This window comes from Melopsittacus undulatus, unplaced genomic scaffold (genome assembly GCF_012275295.1).
Source record: "Melopsittacus undulatus isolate bMelUnd1 unplaced genomic scaffold, bMelUnd1.mat.Z mat_scaffold_42_arrow_ctg1, whole genome shotgun sequence".
In the NCBI taxonomy this organism is placed as follows: Eukaryota; Metazoa; Chordata; class Aves; order Psittaciformes; family Psittaculidae; genus Melopsittacus; species Melopsittacus undulatus.
In genome coordinates this window covers 936664-959528 of record NW_022994317.1, presented here as the reverse complement: position 1 = coordinate 959528, position 22865 = coordinate 936664, and the positions used below count along the sequence as shown (strand labels likewise).

General features: G+C 37.9%; 1 protein-coding gene across 1 annotated transcript; it reads left to right on the top strand.

Annotated features, from left to right (window-relative positions):
• The first annotated feature begins 1177 nt into the window (after positions 1-1177).
• Positions 1178-13343, top strand: LOC117438521 (peroxisomal NADH pyrophosphatase NUDT12-like). Its single transcript, XM_034074002.1, is given in 8 exon segments — positions 1178-1231; positions 1920-2133; positions 5090-5685; positions 6576-6640; positions 6642-6744; positions 8558-8671; positions 11686-11885; positions 13147-13343. Coding segments are annotated over 7 exon segments (1395 nt in total). The 5' UTR covers positions 1178-1231; positions 1920-1927; the 3' UTR covers positions 13258-13343.
• The last annotated feature ends 9522 nt before the right edge of the window (positions 13344-22865 follow it).

Sequence of the window (22865 nt, the reverse complement as noted above, 5' to 3'; positions counted from 1 at the left end):
GGTTTCAGGGCCCAGAAAACAGGAGACAGGTTACTGTTCCTTCCTCTTATCAGTAGCCTTGTCCTCCCATTCTGTTCTTGCACAGCATAATGCACATGATAAAAGTTTGTTAAGCAAGCAGCTTAAACCAAGCCCCCCACCCCCCCCCGTACATTGGTTAACTCTTTGCATCATTAAGAAAATTATAACTAGAAATTTAGCAGGACTCTCTGTAGCAGTAAAACAAACATTAACAACTGCATAACCCCTCATACGGTACAAAATGAAAGAAACAGTTATCCTTTCTATGCAAATGCAAAAGAATTTGCTAAAGTTACAGAAAAAGGAGGGAACTGAGAACAGAAATTCACTAAGAGAAAGCAGCTTTAAGAAAAAGTTAGCATAAAATTTAAGGTCAGTTAGTCAATTAACCAACTTTGTTACTGCTCGTCTAGGCCTATGACAATAGGGACTGCTGTTGTGCTAAGGATGTATACCAGTTCAGTGGTTTGGGAAACTGCCATTAAGTACTGTGCATACTCCAAGAGAAAAGGTAATAAGTTCAACCTAGGAAACTCTGAGCTTTCATCCCCAGGACCACCATTGACCACCAACAGATGACAGTATACATGCTAAAGGAGAAATGGCAGAGTTCCAAGGACCCCTGCTCTTCTCACAAATCTCATGTTTGTGACGAGCTGGGCAGTGAGCAACGCCCCACGCGCCCAGTGCTGAATAACAAATACCTAATCAATAATTACGTAGCTACACTGACTACTGAGTTTCTTTATGGTGTTTTTCTCAGCATCATGATGACCTTAAAAGGTCTTTTCCAACCCAGTTGATTCTAGGACTCTATCTTCTGGCTTGCATAATCATTCCAACTTCCCTGTTAACTCTTCTCCCCAGCCACGCCATCTCATTTGCTCCACTCTTCCCACAACACATTCTGTCGCTTGTGGTTTCACTAGCACAGCGCTAAAGAACAGTTCGATTGCTTTCTGTAACCACCCAGCTTCCTGCCTGAAGCACAGAACGGCTGTAGCTCTTTAACCCCCCCAACAACCTCCCCCTTCTGGGCAGCAGCACCCTGGTAACGGCACTGCAGCCCCAGGCGTAACAACTGCACACACAACCCCGATCTGGGGCGGGTCTTCCGCCGCTGCCGCAGAGGCGGGGAGGGGCGGGGCGGGCAGAGGCCGCTTAGCGCCGCTGCGGCAGACTAGCTTTCGGAGCCTGGCAGCCGTGGATAGTGAGTTCACGGTACCGGGGCTCCTACTGGTGTTGGCAACTGTACCACCGGCCAGGGGCCGTGCGCGGTTCTGACCCTGCCCGAGGCTCCCGGGCACATGCGGGGTTCCGGAGGAGGGCTGGGCTGTGCGGCCTGCGCTGCGCGGCCGGGAGCTGTTACGAGGCCGTCGCCGGTCTTTTGTCGCGTTGTGAGCGACCCCGAGCCCCGGCTACTGCCTGCGGTTCGGGCTTAGGGGCCCCCGCAATTCTTCCAGTGGTCTGTGTGTGGCTGGGGGAGCCCCGCGGCCTGCAGGAGCCGGCCCCACCGCCGTTGTTTTTCTCTGTTCCCAAAGTACCCGAGACTTGTTTCTTGGAGTGAGTGCTGCCTTGGTTGGTTGCGCAGTGAGGAGCCCAGAACGTGTTTTTCACATTCAGAGAAACTTAATTTATATAGCAAAATCCTTAAGCCTCTCCAAAACTAGTCTTGATTATTAGGATAGCACTTCGTTGTGTTTGGAGATGTGTGGGACTGTGGTTTGCTTGGGAATAATAATGTCATGCTAATTACAAGTTTGCCTGTTGTGCCCGTAATTTGGTGACACTGTTGGTTATCTGTGTATCTTTAAACTTAATTTTGTCACCTAAACCCCTTTCCTCATAGTGGATATGTTTTCAGGCATTTTTGTTTGTTTTTTTTTTTTTTAACTTAGTTGATGCAATGACAGACTTTGAAAAGAACCTTCATCGGCACACGATTTCCCAGTTGCACAATTCTGCTGCTGTTGGAGATGCAGTCAAACTGAAAACATTGCTCAGCATTTATCCATCACTCATCAATGCCACTGCAGATAATGGCTGGACAGCCCTGATGTATGGTGCCAGAAACGGACACCTTGAGGTCATACAGATTCTTCTTGCAGAAGGGTAAGCTGTTCAGTAGATCCTGTTGAAGAGGTCTAACCTGAAGCCCTTTGCACCCACTTTAACTTGATCTCAGAAAAGTAAATTATCTGACAGGTAGCAGAATTTTCAGGGTTCAAATTCAATATACTGTGTTTCTAACTGGATTCTACTGTCACGACACTTACATGTGTCCTAAGAAACTCATTAAGACCAGCTCTAAAATTATTCTTTTGGCCTTCAAGTGTATATTGTCATTCCTCCCAGAGGCCAGCAGGACAAAGTTTGTATCCTGTGCCAGCCACTGTACAGAGAATAAATTTAGTATATTCAATTGTTCCACTTAAACTTTTTCTTTAAACTTTATTTGCAATCCACTTGTATCTACATTACAGAATATTTGCTGACATGATGATGGCATACTTAAGTAGGACCTTTAGCAAAGTTGGTGATTGATTTGTTGCCGTCGTCTTTTATTTTTTTGGCCAATTCATTTCTGCCTTCTTCCTTGAGCTGTTACATTATTTTCATCAGTCAGTATGAAACCAAACATGTTCACTGCCTCTTAGAAACATTCTCTTATACTTGTCTATCTTCAGGTCAACTCTGTAGTTTTATTTCCAAAAGACACTCAGCAAAGAATGCTTTAGCATTCTCCTTGAGACCCCAGAGAAGATTCTTCCGAAGCCTAAATAAACTCAGGACCTAAATACTTCAAATGAAGAAACATTTCGAAATAAAGGGTGAAAGTCAGATGGTGTGCTTCCACTGAGCTGTACATTAATCAAGCCCAGTCTGTTCCTTTCTGCACCCCAAAAACCAGAATCAAGCAAGTTCTGCTCATTTTCTAGTTATGAGTAATCACAAACACAGTGTTCCACAGCCTCCAGTGATCATCCCATCCTCTTTATTTTCAGTCCTCCCTGAATGCTGTGCCCTCTGCTGGGGCCAGGGATGGAGCATCAGATGAACTGCTGTTTTGTGTTGTAATCAGTGTATTCCAGCATGTAGAGGAGTATCTCAGTGCCAGATTTTGAGGATTGAAATCCTCTGGATCTTGAGCAGTCTTTTGAGATTTTGTAAGATTCACTAATTTGATAAATAGGATAACAGTTTTTTAAGTTATGCTGACACTAAAAGCAGAGTGAATATCTGCATGTAAATGTCCTTTTCAGGGCTATTCTCTTAGGCAATTCAGTATTGCTCCTGTGATGATACTCTGGCCTCACTGGTCTCTGTTAATGCTTAGTCAGAATAATCATTTGGACAAATACTGTTGCTGGATACATAAATGTGAATGTCTGTGCAGGTAGTATTGCATAACATTCCAGAAACTAACACAGGAAAGCTAGTCAGCTTTATATATTCATGTCTGAGGAAAGATGAAGGAAATGTTTGTAGACTGCAAAAAAATATCTTAGTGATGTAAAAATTTCAGGCCAGTGTTGTGGACGCTGAACAGCAGCCTGATCACGGTCTGTATATACATGAACAAATAGAAGGGGTAATAAAAATTCAGAACAAAATTTAATTCCTGACAGATAGGAAATTAAGTAAGAAATTAGACAAGATTGTGCCAAGAGGAGACTTAATAATAAATGTGCAAAAGTAGTTTCTTTAGCACCAAAACCTTGTAAATTAAGCTTTGAGTGCATTTCCAAGATAGACTCAAACACCTTCAAAAACTGAGGTTAATATAAAGTCTCAAAACAGCCCTTCCTGTGGGACAGCTACGTGTGCCTCTGTTTTAAAAACTGACGAGTCTGGTGCCACATCTGCTGTGTAAATTGTAGTTTACAGTGAAATTTCTATTTTACTTGCCCACTGAAAACTGACAAAAAATAAAACTGCAGTAGACATCCCAATCAACCCCAATCAGATTATTTTTTTTTTAATACAGAAGTATGTGTTGTGGGGCAATGTTTCCTCATCTGTGTCACTTTGAAGACATTTTGGTAACAAACAGATCCCTTCAGCGACCAGCGTTGCAGTTGTAAGGGTGCTACTTCTCTCACTAAGGGGAGGCTGTATTTTTTATTCTTATTTAATGGTACATATTTTACTGTAAATGTTTTGAAGCTGTTTGCAGATGTTTTTTTGAAGTAATGACAGTTAAACTGCTTTTTTGTTTGTTTGTTTTATTTTATTACTTGTGATTATTCAGAAGAGACCTGTAGCCTGGCTTTCAAAGTCCAAATGTTGAAATTTAAATGTCCAGAGAAGGGCAGCGAAGCTGGTGAAAGGTGTAGAGAACAAGCTTTACGAGGAGTATCTGAGGGAGCTGGGGTTTTGTTTAGGATGGGAAGAGGAGGCTGACAGGAGACCCCATTACTCTCTATACAGCCACATGAAAGGAAGTTGTAGTGAGGTGGGTGTTGGTCTCTTATCCCAGGTAATAAATGGTAGGAAAGAGAGGAAATGGCTTCATATTGTTCCAGGGGAGAGCAGATTGGATATTAGGAAAAATTTTGTCACCAAAAGGGTTATTCAGCAGTGTAACAGGCTGCCCAGGGAAAAGGTTGTGTGACTATCCCTGGAGGTATTTAAAAGATGTGTAGGTAGCACAGAGTGACAGGATTTAGTGGTGGACTTGGCAGTGTTAGGTCTGCAGTTGGTCTCAATAATCTTAAAGGTCTTTTCCAACCTAGATGATTGTATGATCTTGAGGTTTTTTTTTTCTTTTTATGATACAATATATGGGATGGTAATTAATTCATTACTGTTATAGTACTGTATGAACCATGGTAAATGATGATCTGGAGTGGATCAACACACTGATGTCTTGCCTTAGGAAAAGAAAATGATGTATGATTAGTCTTCATTACCGTAATGCTAAGTATTTAGCCCTGGGATAGACAAACTATCTGGAAGTTCTTGCACCTTAATTAGTATCAGATATATATGATGTAATTAAGAATAATAGAGCATCAGGACTCAACATATTTATCTTGTTAACCACTGTTCTTTTCTGTTTTGCTAGGTGTGACAGGACCATTGTTAATAAATCAAGGCAGACAGCTCTAGACATTGCTAAATTTTGGGGGTACAAGCACGTAGCTAATTTGTTGGCTAATGTGAAGGGTGGGCAGAAGCCTACTTTTCTGTCAAATGAAGCAGAGGAATATGAAAATTATTTTGCCTTGACACTTCTGGACAGAAGGAGTGATAAAAGAACAGATACCAAGTGGCTAAGCAAAAAACAAAGCCATCCAACTACAGTGTACATTCTCTTCTCAAATCTAAGTCCTTTGGTGACTTTGGGTGGGGGAGCTGAGAGCTCTCAGCAGTCAAAAGTAAAGCTTTGCAGGCTATGCCACAAGGATGTGGAGCAGTACATGAACCAAACTGAAGATACAACCTTGATTTTTCTGGGAGTTGAACTTCAGTTCCCCATGAGCCTGCTGGCTGCTTGCAATGGAAGAATTCTGCAAGAGGATGAAGAGGATGGATTAGTTGCTTGGTTTGCTCTTAGCATAGATTCTGCTTCAGCTGAAGAATTTAAACAGAAGCATGAGGACACTTATTTTCTTCACCCACCAATGCCAGCACTGCTGCAGCTACCTGAAAGAGAAGCTGGTAAGATGCATAAAATGCAGCAGTTATCAAACATGTATTCAGAAAAATACACTTTGGGATGCACTGAGATACAATGCAAGGACAAACCACTGCAAAGGAATCTGGTATTTTCAGTGGCTTTAGAAATACTGCCATTTTTAAAGCCTGGCAGTGGTTCTGTGAGTAATTTTGTATATAAGAACTTGTGCAGTTGCAATAGGATAATGCATAGGTGTTAGCAATGCCTTTGCATGGCAGTGGCAAGTATTGGATCATAAAATCTATTACTATTATAGTTTTATAAGTGCTACTATTTAAATGTTGATACATGTGCATAAATGTTCTAAGAAAAAACTACTGAGTTTTCATTACAAAAACCAAAACTGAGCCATTAAGAAGAGTGTGTTGGACACTTGTCTGAGAAGGAAACAGCATGAGCAAGTGTTGGAAAGTCAGAATCCCAAAGTGAGCGACTGCCATTATGGAGATGATGTTAACAGCTGCTGTTGTAACAAGTTTGCTTTTACAAGAGGATAAAGAACAAGCTTGCACCTGGAGTTTAAATGCAGCAGCGTAGTATTATGTCAGCCCTGAAATGGTCATGTGGAAAAGGTGTGATATGTAATTCTGGCACTTTGCCCAGGTAAAGTAACTTTTGTGATAAACACAGCTTATTGATCCGGATGAATTTGTTTCTGAATGCATCATTTGGTCTGTAGGTGTTGTAGTACTGTGTTCTATTGCACATGCTGTGCTACAAAGATCTGAGTAACTTACATTGCTCAACAATTCAAGCCATAGTCTTTTTTTTTTTATTTTTATGTTAAACTTTACTACTTGCTTTTTCTGTACATAAAAGCTTACATGAATGGGTCATTGATTTTGTGTCTTTTTAATATATTCTTTTGAAGGAGTAGTAGCCCAGGCTAGGTCTGTTCTAGCATGGCACAGCCGCTACCGATTCTGCCCAACATGTGGGAAGTGCAACCAAGACTGAAGAAGCAGGTTACAAGAAAACTTGTTTAAAAGAAGATTGTCCCAGTCTCCAAGGTGTTCACAACACATCATATCCAAGAGTTGGTGAGAATATTGCAGGATTTACGGAAGTGGCTTGTTTTCCTTTTAGTTACTTCAGCTGCTTGCTTCTGTGTCAGGTCTTAACACGTCTTTCCCCATAGTATGTGTGTCTCAGCTCTATTCAGGATTAAGTTGTTCAGGCTTTTCTTTCTTACAGTAGTCTGTGACAAAGCATTCTTGTGACAATACCAGCCTTTATTGCAATGGAATAATACCAATTATAAATGAAATACCATCAATAATACCAATATAAATGAAATATTATCAAAGGCTCATGTTTTAGTTCCCCCCCTCCCCCCCCCCCCCCCCCCCCCCCCCCCCGCATACTATTTTCTCACTGCTGCAAGCTGTTTGAGTTTGAAATAGTTCTGTATCAAATTTGGCCCTGTATCGAATTTCTGATACGGTGCTCATTTTCCTGTAATGCCACTTTGACAGTATTCGACATCTTCACTGCCTTTCATTATTCTCTGTCAGTCACAAACTGCCAGGCCCGTTTCTACTCAGAATATGAGCTTGTTTAGGCAGTCTTCTGTAGCACCTTTCTTCATCTGTTGCAAAGGGAGTGTACTATGTTATTGATGGGGAAACAAGGAAGCTAAAAAACCCTTATCACATCTTCCTGGATCCTTTGGTGATTTGAACCACCTTTCTTTCCCCTGCCCTTTCCTCTCCTTTGCAGTTGTAGTTCTAGATGTATGTTACATTTCTGGATTTCATGTTTTCTTACATGCTGTAGATACATCTTTGTAGTAGTAAAAGCAATTCTGTCATACTCTTCTGTCTTATGGACTGTAGTGAAACTTGCTAAAATATTAGTGCCTGTTTCTTTGCAGTCTCTAGCACAACAAACTTGGAGAGGAGTAGGTTTATGTAGGAAAGACTGATGTACCAGCATTTTCTACTGATAACTCTCTGAAGAAAGTTTACAGATAGCAATACTGCATGATACATACTGTGCTATGTGGCACATATATTTGAGCAGGACAGAAGTTTTTCAAATTACTGTTTATAGTGATTGCTGAATCAAGCCTTTTCATACAGAAAATATTGGTGTTCTGAAAAAAAACAAAACATGGAAAGCAATAGCTGAAGAAAAAGTATGTAAAGGCAAAGGGAGATAGAAAAAACTAAACCCCAGAACACTGAGAAACTTAAGAGCTAGATAACAATAAAAAAGAAGAAAAGATGATAGATGAACAGTGTGCAGAAAGGCATGACAAAAATAATTATACCAACAGAAGAAAGTATTAAACAAGACTGAAAAAGACACTTAAAATGACCAGAAGTGAGAAGGTATGTAAAAGTACAATATCATCTGAGAGATTGACAGCAAATGGTCAACAAATCAGAAGCGGAATGTTTATTCAGTGTTTACATTGTAACTGGAATATCTGGTGATTCTTTGGTATTTTCAGTCAAAAGTACATCGTACCTGCGTGCATACAGAAGGTGAAAGTAAACTGGTTTTGCTGCAGAAATTACTGCTGTCTGGTGAATGCATAGCAAGGTTAATAGGCTGGTATGCATAACAGACTGTGTGCTTTGGTTGCAGGTAATTCATGTCCTGCATTTTAAGCCTTGGCTAGTAAACTGCTTCTACTAAGCATAGGTGTTGCAAAACAGATAACTTGCAGGAGGAAAAAAAAATCAAACTGAAATAAAGTAGTATCTTACTCTGCATCTATACAATTGTGATCTCAATCACTTAAAGGTATCTACTTGTATTTGCATCATTGGTATTGAATAAGCAAAATTTATTACTGCTTTTAATTCCTTCAAATGTTGAAATACATTCCTTTCATGTGCCTAACAGATCCTGTTGTAATAATGCAAGTCATCCATCCAGATGGCAACCACTGCCTTTTAGGCAGGCAGAAGAGGTTTCCCCCAGGAATGTTTACCTGCCTTGCTGGATTTGTAGAACCTGGTGAGTAATTTTATTTTCCCTTACCAAATACTTTTTCTCAGATATCAGTATTGTCCACTGAAAATAATATAGAAATATGTTTGGTGTTATGTCAAATATTTTTACTACCTGTTAGGTAGCCTGTGCTATACTTTCCAGCAGCTTATTTATGAAAAAAAAAAAAAGCAACATAAGTAATTTTAAGATAGCTTTCTCATCACATTTTTGAATAAAAAAGACATTTTAAAAACATATACAAGGTCACTGTTTTTTGGTGATATTTAGCAATGAATTTTAGCTTAGTAAATGTAAGTTATAAAGTTAACACAAAGTTAAGCATATGCTTACAGATTAAGAGCCTGATTGATTACATGGGAGAAAAATAGAAATTTTATCACTTCAAAAGAAAAATAAAGAGATATTTTGCTAGCTGCATTCAGCAATGATAGTTGGAATTACTTGAAATTATTAGAAGCTGCAGAACAACTTGTAAAACATTTTATATTGGGAATACATCTTAATCCCCAGTAAAACTAGTGTATAACTATATTCTGTAACTGTTTGCAGGTGAAATACAATGATAGCATGAATAAGTTTATTCACAGACTCATAGAATAGTTAGGGTTGGAAAGGATCTTAAGATCATCTAGTTCCAGCCCACCTGCCATGGGCAGGGACATCTCACACTAAACCATATCGCCCAATGCTTCATCCAACCTGGCCTTGAACACTGACAGGGATGGAGCATTCATACAACCTCTGCCAGTGCCTCAGCACCCTGACAGTAAAGAATTTCTTCCTTCTATTCAATCTGAACTTCCCCTGTTTAAGTTTTAACCTATTACCTGTTGTCCTGTCACTACAGTCCCTAATGAAGAGTTCATCCCCAGCATCCCTATAGCCCCCCTTCAGATACTGGAAGACTGCTATGAGGTCTACATGCAGCCTTCTCCAGGCTGAGCAACCCCAACTTTCTCAGCCTGTCTTCATATGGGAGGTGCTCCAGTCCCCTGATCATCCTCGTGGCCCTCCTCTGGACTTGTTCTAACAGTACCATGTCCTTTTTATGTTGAGGACACCAGAACTGCAACAATACTCCAAGTGAGTTCTCACGAGAGCAGAGTAGAGGGGCAGGATCACCTCCTTCGACCTCCTGGTCACGCTTCTTTTGATGCAACCCAGGATACGGTTGGCTTTCTGGGCTGTGAGCGCACAGTGAAGCCATCTCATGTTCATTTTCTCATCGACCAACACCCCCAAGTTCTTCTCTGCAGGGCTGCTCTGAATCTCTTCTCTGCCCAACCTGTAGTAGTGCCTGGGCTTGCTCCGACCCACGTGTAGGACCTTGCACTTGGCTTGGTTAAACTTCATGAGACTGGCATTTGCCCACCTCTCAAGCATGTCAGGGTCCCTCTGGATGGCATTCCTTCCCTCCAGTGTATCAACCGAACCACACAGCTCAGTGTCATCAGTAAACTTGCTGAGGGCACACTCAATCCCATTGTCCATGTCACTGAGAAAGATATTAAACAATACCAGTCCCAACACCGATCCCTGAGGGACACCACTCGTTACTGGTCTCCAGTCAGACATTGAGCCATTGACCACAACCCTTTGAGTGCAGCCATCCATCCAGTTCTTTGTCCACCGAGTGGTCCACCTATCAAATTGATGTCTCTCCAATTTAGAGACAAGGATGTCATGTGAGACTGTCAAACGCTTTGCACAAGTCCAGGTAGATGACATCAACTGCTCTGCCCCTGTCCATCAGTTCCATAGCCCCATCATAGAAGGCCACCAAATTGGTCAGACAGAATTTCCCCTTAGTGAAGCCATGCTGGCTGTCACCAAGCACCTTGTTGTTTTTCATGTGCCTTAGCATGTCTTCCAGGAGAATCTGCTCCAAGATTTTGCCAGCCACAGAGCTGAGACTGGTCTGTAATTCCCTGGGTCATCCATTTTCCCCTTCTTGAAAATGGGGGTTATATTTCCCTTTTTCCAGTCGTCAGGAACTTCACCTGTCTGCCATGATTTTTCAAATATGATGGCCAGTGGCTTAGCAGCTTCATTCACCAGCTCCTTCAGGACCCGCGGATAGGTCTCATCAGGTCCCATGTACTTGTGTATGTTCAGGTTGTTAAGATGGTCTTGAACCATATCCTCTCCTACCGTGGGCCGAGCGTCTTCATTCTCACAGTCCCTGCATCTGCCTTCCAAGACTATTCAAGTATCATTTGAGAAGTCAAGATTTTATTTCTTCACTTCTTGCTTTCTTCTGTTGGCCTTATTTCTGATACTGAATTCAAGCACATAAACTGAAATTTAAGATCTCAGCAGCAGCTTCTAATCAGCTGAACACAGCTGAACTAAAACCTTGTTCTCTGATGCATGGACTGTCTGCTTTAATGAATCTGTAATCTGTGGTTACAGTACAGTACAGGTATGCATATGCCTATTACTGTGAATACATACACATAGCAGTTTGCTATGAATATGGAAGTAAGACAATGAAGAATGAGTCAAGCAAAGTGAATAAAAAGCAAAAATGTGTGCAAGTCTTCTTGAGCCTCTATTTTTGTACTAATGTAATTTAAAATACTGATTTTCAAGTTGTATAATATTCTGTTGCAATCATACTGAAAATCTAAAAATTAACACAGTGCTATTCATAAATGAACAGATCAGCATTTCAAAAGTAGTTAAAGGAACAATGTATTTCCTACCCAATTTTTTACATTTTAGGTGTGGTAATAATAGTTTATGCATATGGTAAATTGTCAATTCAGGAAATAAATATTATGCTGGAGGAATTATCATACTTTATTTTCAAAGTTCCATTTTGCTTTGGTGGCTTGTTTTACTTTACCAGACTTCTGTATCTTGTGCTTAAGGTCTGTGCTCTGATCTGGGAACTAGATCTCTATAGATAATTGTCTTGGGCAGTTTCAGATCTTTTGAGTCAGTTCAAAGCACAGAATGTAATCTTTGCTTGGAGTGTTTTCATCAGCTGCTTGTTCTTTGCCCTTTTTGATTAGGTGAAACAATAGAAGATGCTGTCCGAAGAGAAGTAGAAGAGGAGGCTGGAGTCAAAATTGGCCATGTTCAGTATGTCTCTTGTCAGCCGTGGCCAATGCCCTCGTCCTTAATGATTGGCTGCTTAGCTGTTGCAGTGTCTACAGAAATTAAAGTTGACAAGAATGAAATAGAGGATGCCCGCTGGTTCACTAGAGAACAGGTAAAGTTCAATTTAATTTCCTTCTTATATCGATTACTCTGTGACTATATAGGTTCTGGCATACAATAGATACTTGTTTTTTTTCCAGCAAGTTGAATAAGCATGTATACTCTCCATTTTACCAGTCTACAATTGCATTATATTGTAATGGTAAATTACACACAACAGAGGCAGATATTCACTGGTATTTCTAAGTCACTTTTCATTTAGGAAGAAGTAGTATTTAATAGCATTCATCTTGAGTTTCTCCAAAGAGGCATGCCATGAGATCTGCTGTGAGGAGGAAGGTTTAGGTAAAAACTCTGGGAATTCATTAGTTTTAACATCTTTTTCCATTCATTACGTTAGTACACTGGCATTGAACTCTGAGGTATTCTTAGTTTGAATACTCTTTGTATAAAAACAGAGTTTACTCTGCATTAATAGGAAATTCTACATTTAGCTATTTTCAGTACTTAAAATATAGTCAAAGAGAGGAAAGAAAGTCTTTCACATAAACTTAAATTCATGAGTGGAAAAAGGAAAGATTGCTTAGACAAATAGTCTTCATAGTTTTTCCACAGGCTACTTAAGAGCTAAACTTTTAACATTCTACTTCTGTCTAGCAGTTGCAAGTGTTTTAGCTCTGCAAGTCAGCCTAAAGGCAAAGTTACTTAATTATAATCTCAGTGTATTCCTGACACCCTTGAGAGCATTATTTTAAATTAATATCAGTTCTGCATGCAGACAGTCACATACAGGTTGGTCTAGAGTTGGAAATAAATGTACTTCAGAAATGTACTAAACTGAAACAGCTGAAATTGTACTTGCATGTTGCTTGTGAGTACTTCAGAAAATGAACAAAACACATTTCTTTCTGGACAACGTGTGGGGGAACAAAAAAATATTAAAAAGAGTAATTTCTGGAAGAGTGTAGAGCACCATCTCGTGGTCCTTACCATAAAAAAGCTTCACACAAACCTTAAATATTTTACTAACAGTCTCTGGAATTGTATTAGAAAGAAGGTATCCTTTGGGGCCCTTTTGAGCTCAAAAATGTCAGCATTCACACATAATCCTCTGTGTGTTTTTTCTCTGCATCTGTCTTGGAGAGTGTGGTAGTTGCTTTCTACTAGCTATAGTAATGATAGACAGATTGATTATTAGAGTATTCCTGCATTCATAAAATGTTATTATTAGAGTATTCCTGCATTCATAAAATGTTAGATTCCATGTACTCTGTAATACTGTCTTCTAAAGAAAAAATCTGTCTTTATTGCAGGTTGTGGAAGTACTTGTCAAAGGAAACCAGCGGTCATTCTTTGTACCACCAAGTCAAGCTATTGCGCACCAGTTGATAAAACATTGGATTGGAATGAATGCTAATCTTTAATTCTAATAGGTGATTTATTGCTGGTATGTTCTGAATGTTCGATTTGGCCTTTTCTGTCCTCCACTGGAATGAGTCGCAGCATTACAAAAGGCCTGACCTTGCCTTCTGTTTGAACACTATTTATGTCCTCTTATTTGTTTCATTCTCATTTTTTCCTATCCTTTAAATTCTGCCTGGCACGAAAATCAACATTCAGTGCTGAAAGTCATATCAACTATGATTATTTTTAAGTTAATGGCATACTTAAATGGTGAATATGTAGTACTTTATATCTTTTATGTCAGTAACCCTTTAAGAGTATTTATTTACTCCCCCTGTTTGATTTAGCCTCTGCTTACCCAATTGTACATCAGCCTGAATTTAAAAGTGTAACACAGTATTCTGTTTATGAAAAAATAGTGGAGAGCCATCTTCAAAAGCCTAAATATTAGGTATTTTTATAAGAGAATAATGTGCTTACTAACCCTAAGCAATGAATTATTTAATTCTCTAATAATTGGAAATGTAAGAGTAGTAGAGGAGAAAAGTAGATTAGTTAAACAATTCATAATATTTCAAAATACGTATAGAGTTCTTTCATGGAAATGAAGATACTAAGATTGTTACTGTTAGGAATTTTACAGTTGAAAGAAATATATTAACCCCGTCTCTAAGACTGGGAAAGCGACATAGAAATTAAAATATTTACTTATTTATATTTAATACTACAGTTCAAATCTGTGCCTTAATTTATTGTGTTATCGAATGTTAATATTCTTTCAAAATGGAAGGTTAGAAAAGTATTATTAATTTTGTTATGTAATGGTTCACTACTCTGTGATTATGCATTCATTGCAGTGATAAAATGCAAATGAATGAAAGGAAATACAATGATAGTCGTAAATATTATGGTAATTGGTTTATTCAGAGTAATTTGAATGTTTTTAATCAGTGAATGATAATCAGATTTGTTTCAGAATGCTCTGCAAACTGGAATCAATAAAAAATTTACAAATTCTAATGGTTCTTTTTTTTCCATACAGTGTCATACTATACTCAGCAGCTTTGCTTTTTTTTTTTTTAAGGCAGTGCATATCAGACTGTAAAGCAAGAAGCATTTCTGGCAGATTTGGAACAGTTGACAAATTACACTGTTTGATCCTCTCGTTTTGTCTGTACCTACAGGTGAAGAAAATCAGATTGTCTGTTGAGCCATCTGGAAATGAGGGAAGCAATACACTGCTTCCCTTAAAAGTTGCTTTTAAGGGGAAGCATGACAAGCTTCCAGTGGGATTGCATGTTATCAGTAGAATTAATCTTTTAAAAATCTGTGGGACTGAAAGAAGCCTTGTTGCAGTTTTTTTATACAAGTAAAGGGTAACACATGTAAACAGTGTTGGAAGCTAAGAAATGGAATTTTTAGCTAGTACTGTATAATTATGTACATTAAGAAAGATAAGGAAGGGATGAGGATAAGATGGAAGAGGGAAGATAAAGAGCAAGCATAGGTAGCATAAAGTATATATGACATTGAGATACTGAAAAATACATGTAGAAAGCCTATCCTAATATTAATTTTTCATGTAGGAAATTATAGTGGGTTCCTATAACTGTGAAACTCAGTATCCATAACCAATACTGATACTAAGAATCGGACTGTTTTTAAACTGAGAATCTGTATAAACAATGTATTTCTGCAATTACAGTGCTAATAAATAATTCAAAAAAATTCAGTTTACTTCATGGAAAAAAGTAGAAAAAGGATAGTTTGAAAAAGAAAACACTTCCATAATCTCTGAGTTTGAAAGTAGTATTTTACTGATCTTTCAGCTCTAATATCTGGTGTTGCAACAATTTTAATGTATATACATTTTTAAAACCTACACAAACAGTCCTTTTCAAGCATTCTTTACTTTTTTCCCCTCCCAATAGATGAACCATTCACAGAGTACCTGACAAATACCCTTTGTTTAAAAAAAGTAATTTTATAATTTTAATCTCTTATTTAAAGTGAAACTTTTCCTGGCTTTTTATTGCTTAATTTGGCCTGTTTGTGGGTTATGGGATTGACTTATAGATTGAAAATATCTATGCATAGAAGTTTTCTGGGGGATAATTATTGTTTGCAGATTACATGTGAAAACCTACTTGAAGAGTTAAATGCTGTAGTTATTTAGCAACTAGAGCAATTTATAAAAGAACTAAATTAAATCTATCAACAGTTAAACAGAGTGTAGCAATTTTAACCAGAATATGGTTACAGCAACAGCTCCATAAGATTTTCAGTTATTTACTTTCTCCAAAAGGCTGCAGATTTGCAGTATTCCTTAAACCCTAAAAAATACAGAGGGTTTGTTCACACTGTCTAATAATGGTCTCACTGTCTTCTCCCTTGCTTCTGTACTGGTGCCAGAACAAAAAGAATACTCATTACCTATAGATGGACAAGGCAGAAAATTCTGGGGATGCCTTTTCTCCTAATTTGCCTGTACACTACAGAGAATTAACTTCAGTATATAATTTGTAAATATGTATTTTACCTGATTTTGAAATTATAATAATTTACAAATAGTAAAAATAGTAAAAAAAAAAAAAAGATGAGGTGTTCAAACACAAACCAAAATAGATAGCACTAACCAAGCTGAAAGCTCATGTGATAATATGAGCTTATGTATTATGTAAGTACATGCAGAATCACAGAATCATAGAATAGTTAGGGTTGGAAAGGACCTTAAGATCATCTAGTTCCAACCCACTGCCGTGGGCAGGGATGCCTCACACTAAGCAGTCATCTAAGGCTCTGTCAAAACTAGCCTTGAACACTGCCAGAGATAAAGCATTCGCAACTTCTTTGGGCAACCAATTTCAGTGCCTCACCACCCTCACAGTAAAGAACATCTTCCTTATATCCAATCTAAACTTCCCTTGTTTAAGTTTTAACCTGTTACCCATTGTCTTATCACTACAGTCCCTAATGAAGAGTCCCTCCCCTGCATCCATAAAGCCCCTCTTCAGATACTGGAAGGCTGCTCTGATGTCTCCACACAGCTTCTCCAGGCTGAACATCCCCAAGTTTCTCAGCCTGTCCTTATATGCGAGGTGCTCCAGTCCCCTGATCACCCCTGTGGCCTACTCTTCTGAGCACCTCCACGTCCTTCTTACGAGTTTTTTAACATACCATGTAAACACAATAGCAGTTGTGATAATTTTATAAACTTTGCATTGTGTCTGTAAGCATACTACGTTCATCTTATTTTTCATGTTGGATATGTGTAAATTTTTGAAAAATAGCATCATTCCAATGTTGATACTATAATTAAAATTGCATTTTGTGGTTTGTGTAGGAATATTGCCAAGTTGGTAAATGATTACCATGAATTCTTTAGCATGTGAAGGAAAAAAAGGGTGGATGTCAGTGGGCTAATTAAAGGTAGACCAGTCATGATGCTTCATGGAATTAAATATACTAATCCGATTCTGAGCTTAGGAGACAGAAATAGAAAAAGAAGTGGAGCAAGGCTGTGAACAACATTGCTCCCTCTTTTATCTTTACTTTTAGTTAGGTAATCTGGTTAAGACTTTTCAGACAAAGCTGATATTTTATAAAGCCCCAGTAAGTTGTGTTGTCTTCTCTGCTTTAGGTGTTAGAATTTAAATAACTATAGTCCTTTATTGCTTCAGTGATTGGAATGATATGTATTTACAGCATATCATTGCTGACTGGGGTTGACAGTACAGAAGTGGGTGAGTCCAAAGGAAAAAAATATTTGAACTTGTTATCCTATTAAGCCTTAGCAAGACAGTGAGCCCATCTTTTGTGAGCTTAGAAAAGCGAACTATTCACAGAGAGGCCGTAAGAGCAAGCACGTATCTGAGGAAAATCAATACTTGTTTGTAGTAACAGTAAGTACAAACTTTTTTTTTTATTTAATGATATGCTGCCAGGTAGCATTCTATACTTACTGATTAATGGAACTCTGCTTTTACAAAAGACAGGATTTCTGCAGGTTTCTTACAGAGATACAGTCTAAAGAATTTCAGTTACAGTTCAGTATGTAGTTTAGTTTTCTGAATAGAGAAGAATGATAGTTTCCTAAGTAGAAGGGATTTCTAAGATGGATTTTTGATTCCTAAGACTGTGTCTATCTTCTTGTTTTAGCATATAAGAATTTAAAGTGCAGTAGAATAAAATTTTACAAGTGAAAGCCTACCTGAATGAATTTTAGTTTATTTGTATTGTCCTTCTGCATCTGATAGAGACACTTATAAACTCAGTCTGCAGCACTTAAATAAGCATTGATAGCAGGTTTTTTCCCTACCTTTTCATCATCCTTCACAATAAACTGCCTTTGATAAAGTTCTTTGTTAACAGTTCCTCTTTACGGAGAGAAACATTCTAACAACGGAGCTCTCCCAGGTCAGTGAAGACATAGGCATCTTTCAACATACCTCCTAAAACTAAAAAAGAGCCCATGATATAATAAACATACAATTTTTTGTCATTCCAAACCCAAATTACTCCAAATTTCTGCAGTATAAATTGCATATTTTCTAGAGAAAGTGACCCTGCATGGAAACCGCATATTCAGAAAATATGGTATGAAAGGTTCTGCATTTAGATGCCAGAAATCAAATCAGAGAAGCTAAGATAGTCCTTTTTTTGGCCCTTACCACATTCTATGAGAAATTAAGATTTTTGTTACTTAATTGTGATTTGTAGTCATAGACATTAAAATAAAAACGACCTAATTTTTAGAGAAAATTGTTAAAGAGTACAATTATTGAGCAAGTTTCTTTTAGCTGAATTTCAAGTATAATCAAATGTTTTTGCATTTACATTATTATGATAGATGAATAATTCTGAAGCTCAAAAAAAAATTCAGTTCGAAAAAGAATTGTACTTTATTGACAGTAACATAACATCTTTGACTACAGAACTGTACTTCATTTTTGGAAATGTTACACAGAGCTTTCTACTAATTTCATGACCAATTGCCACATCACATCTGAAGGACATTTTTGGTATTGACAAATCCTGAATTTCGTGCCAAAACAGAAACAAAAGTGACTAAAATGCAAGATAGCACACTAAATGCCAGAATGACAAACTCATGGAGAAGAAAAGGGCTAATCCAGCTATCATTCAAATTAGCAGTTTTCCTTTGGTCTCAAAAGAGGAGTGGCAGAGCTCTAGCAGTGCAGACAGGAGTGACAATTCATGGGATTCTTTTTTTTAAATATATTTTCAGTAATTCTGCTGAAGACAAAATTATATTATCCCATATTAACAGAACTATAACACCCAGTAATGTATGTTCTCTATACCAGTTTCTAAAATTATGGTTTTACATAAATAACAATAAATTCATGAACATTCAATGCATTAAACTGATAGCACTGGAAAAATCTGAGCAGTGTGTTGAACTATTCATTATACATTACTTGTGTTAAAATCATCACATGATCTGCATGAACCATTTACAGCACAGAGGTTACCTAATGGTTTTCCATTTCATTGCAGTGAAAAACAGTGTATATCTTTCAGTGCGGGTAGAAATGAAGAATGTTAATGCAAAAATGAAATAGCTCCAAAACATGAAATAGATGCTTATCAATACATTCTTTGTATTGTGTGCCAAAGCCTCGATTAAACAGACATCAAGGTTAGCTTAGTAAGCAGGCAGAAGTTTTGTAATAAAATTAGGTTTAAATATGGTTTTGCAGAATTTTAAGAACTGAAAGCTGAACCTGACTTGACTTCTCCCTAAAAAGGCAGAAATGCTTGTTCATATACAGCCCATGACAGCTAAACTATTTTTATTGTGAATTTCTTGTCACTTGCATTTTCAGTTGTCAGTTCAAGTAATTTTTAAAGCTTTTGTTACTTTATTAGCCTTTCTTACAGATGAAGAGCATCTTTCCTGCAGGAAGGTGTCTTTAACATAATGGTGAGAATAGTATACCCAGTATTTGTTAAAAAAGATTGGTGAAAGCGTATATAACACTTTGGTGTAGCTGGTTGCTTATAGAAGAGTCCATAATAGTGCAGAAGATCATTACATGGGGTTTGGAATTCCTGAATATGCTCATCTGTGTCATAAGTGATGTTCTTGGTTGCTTAGACAATAACCTTCCTTGAGAATCAGAAATACTATTCAATGGTGTTTGCTATCTTTTCATTATCTGAAAAAGCAAGATCCTGATTCAGTGTACTCATTAGAAGTTCCCCAGCACATTTCATGGAAAAAAAGAAGTTGATCATGGAGTCCTACTACAATACCTGTTGTAGATTCATTTCACTTATCCATACCTTTCTAAGTGTTTCATTTGTATATGTGCTTCTTACAGCTAGTTGGATACTGCCAGATAATTACTGAATTCCGTTCTAATGGAAGCTGATTCATTGCAGCCATATAAATCATGTTTTAATTACTTTTGTAAAATATTTAGAGTACTGTTACAGCCCCTGTGAATGTTTGTTTGTTCTGCATATTTTGCAAAAATATTTTTGAAGGTCAGTCTTTTCTGGAAAATATATAGATGAAACTATAAAAAAATGAAGATATATGAATGAATGAAAATGAAAAGATATCTACCAGCTGAGGCAGCAAGTAAGAAATACTATGAAGACAGGCATTTTTAATAATGCATCACTTTCTTTGCATTTGTTTGGCATAAAATACGTTCTTTGGCAGCAGTACTGCAGAAATGGGTGTTCAGAAATTATTCAAATAAGGTAATAGTGGGAGCTTTATAAAGAGATTAGGAGCATCTTTGTAGAAAAAAAAGGCAAAAAAACAGAAGGTACTTGAGTAAAATATACTTAAATGAGGTAAATGAGAGGTAAATCAATGATGAACACTTTTTGCCTAGTTTGTATAGGACCAACAGGACTCATGCACAAATCATTGTAATGGTGTTTCAATTAACTTGAGAAATAAAGCAAAAATCAATTCTTATGTAGTATTGTAAAATATGGGTGGAATAGAATATCGAGAAAAAAAACAAGAGACACAATGGAAATCAATGAGAACAAAATTTGGTGTAAAGGTATCTAGGGCAATGTGGACAAAAGTAGGATTCTGTACCTACAGCCAGGAAATGAATAAGAAGGGTTTGGCATGTTATGTGACATCATTCTTTTGGCCAAGCCCAAAGAGTAGTGATGAATGATGTCACATCTAGTTGGTGACCAGTCACTAGTATTGTTCCCTAGGGCTTAGTAGTTGGGCAAGTCTTGTTTAATATCTTTGTTGATGATCTGGATGAGGGAATCAAGTGCACCCTCAGTAAATTTGCAGATGACACCAAGTTCGGTGGGAGTGTTGATCTGCTAGAGGGTATGAAGGCTCTTCAGAGGGCTCTGGACAGGCTGGGTCAATAGGACAAGAAGAAAGAGCCTCAAGCTGTGCCAGGCAAGGTTTAGGTTAGATAGTAGAGAAAATTTCTTCACCAAGAGGGTGGTCAGGCATTGGAAGAGGCTGCCCAGGGCAGTGATGGAATCACCATCCCTGAAAGAGTTAAAAACTCATGTAGACAAGGCCCTCAGTGACATGACTTCTACAACATAGGATATTGAAATTTTAAGAAAGACAATTACCATCTAAAAGGGAAATTAATATTATCCTGAAAGAATACTGTCGTGGTTTAAACCAAGTCCCCCAACTCCCGGAGAGTTAGGAAGGAGAATCCAAAGAATGTAGCCCCCACGGATTGAGATAAGAACGGTTTAATTGCTAAGGCATAACACAAAACCCCTACTGCCATTTACTACTACAAATAATAATGATACAGCAAACAGCAAGTGAAGAGAATACAACACCCCACCAGCCACCGACCCATAACTCACTCCACCCTGCCTGGCCGAGCACCATGTGCTCCCTCCTCCATTTTCTCCAGAGCTCCCCCCCCTCCAGCTTTTTCTTTCCCAGTATACCTCCTGGGCATCACGTGCTATGGTATGGAATACCTCTTTGGCTAGCCTGGGTCAGGTGTCCTGTCTCTCCTTCCTCCCGGACTCCCCTCCTCCACCTGGCTGGAAAAAAACCTTGAACAAAAACACCCTCAAAACATGCTCAAACCATGACAAATACTAAATATTTTGCAAATGTGTTGTGTCACCACACCATCCAAATTCAACATTATAAAATATTTTCTCCATGTTTTCCATTCCTTTTTGTTTGTTTGTTTTTTCTCCCAGTGTCTTATCATTACTGTACAGTTTCTCTGAACATGCATGTTTAGAAAACTTAAGAAAACACATAAAATCTCCATTATAGAAATACATAAAAGCAAAGTAAAATAACTCCCCTATTTTCAATTTTACTTCCAATCAGCATTTTTCAAGGCAACTTTTCGTGCCCACCAACGTTATCTTAGAGTCATATGTTAGAAAAATATTTTGCTGCCTTTATTATCACAAAGCTTGTCATCACCTGCATTGTCCTGAAAGAAATACTGTTACAGATGTTATTCATGGTGAAAATAAACATGTTCTAGACAGAGCTGTAACTGTATTTCTGGTGTAGAGTGATCTTTCACTCAAAATTAAGAAGCTATTATTCTGAGCTAACCCAAGCACTGCTGATTGTTGTAAGAATAACCTGTCACATAGAGCACCATGTCATTGCCTGTTGCCTTCCATTCAGTGAATTGCTGAATGCCTATATTCTTATTTAAGCTAATTGGACTAATGTTCATCTAGTGTCCAGCAGCAGACAAAACAGTCTCTAATGCAAGGTCTTACACTGCTGTCCTGATGCATGCAACTAATCCTTACTCAGGTCAATGGGTCTGCTCATGTGACTAGGATTAAAGATGATGAGATTCCTAATCCTGTTAGCACACCTCAACTGTAGGACCAACAAAGCAAGAGCAGGCAAAGACATGCAAGAAAAACACAAAGAAAAGATAACTGAAAAGCAGAGAACTGATGTCTCCTCTTATGTGGTTAACCTTAGGGGAGAAAGCATAAAATAACATATGGAAATGTAGAAGGGACAACAAAGCTATTTGCATGATAAAGGTTCTTTCCAGTATTACTTGAAAATTACTTTAAGATATCAACAATTTAGCACACTGCATGTACAACTAAAATCAGATCTATACAAATATGAAACAATATCTGAGAGATTTAGTCACAACAGTGCAAAAAATCGTTCTAAATTATTATTTTGATCTACTTACAACCAGTTACAGAAATAACTAAAGAAAAATACCCAAAATAAAGAGCTTAATCAATCTGTTCACTTAGGTTTTACATCTTTGACCACATAACAAAATCTGTAATCCTACCACTATGAGCAGCTTTGACCCATGGCTGTCTTTACTGATGGTTTCAGAGCTGCATGCTCAAATTACTAAGTTTTAGAAGGTACTAGATTGTTTCCAACAATCCTGGCATGCAGAGAACCAATGCTTATTTATGTTCCGTTCTTTTAGGTTGGCCCATGTCACTGAGTGCTATTTCAATAATAGTAGAACTGTTGATCATCTTAGATCTAGAATTTATTTTGCAAACTTTTTGATGTTTTGCCATGACAAAACCTGGCAAAATATGCATTACAGCTATGAGGAGAAACTTAAATGAACATGATCTTCCCTTGCACTGATGTGCAATATGTCATGCC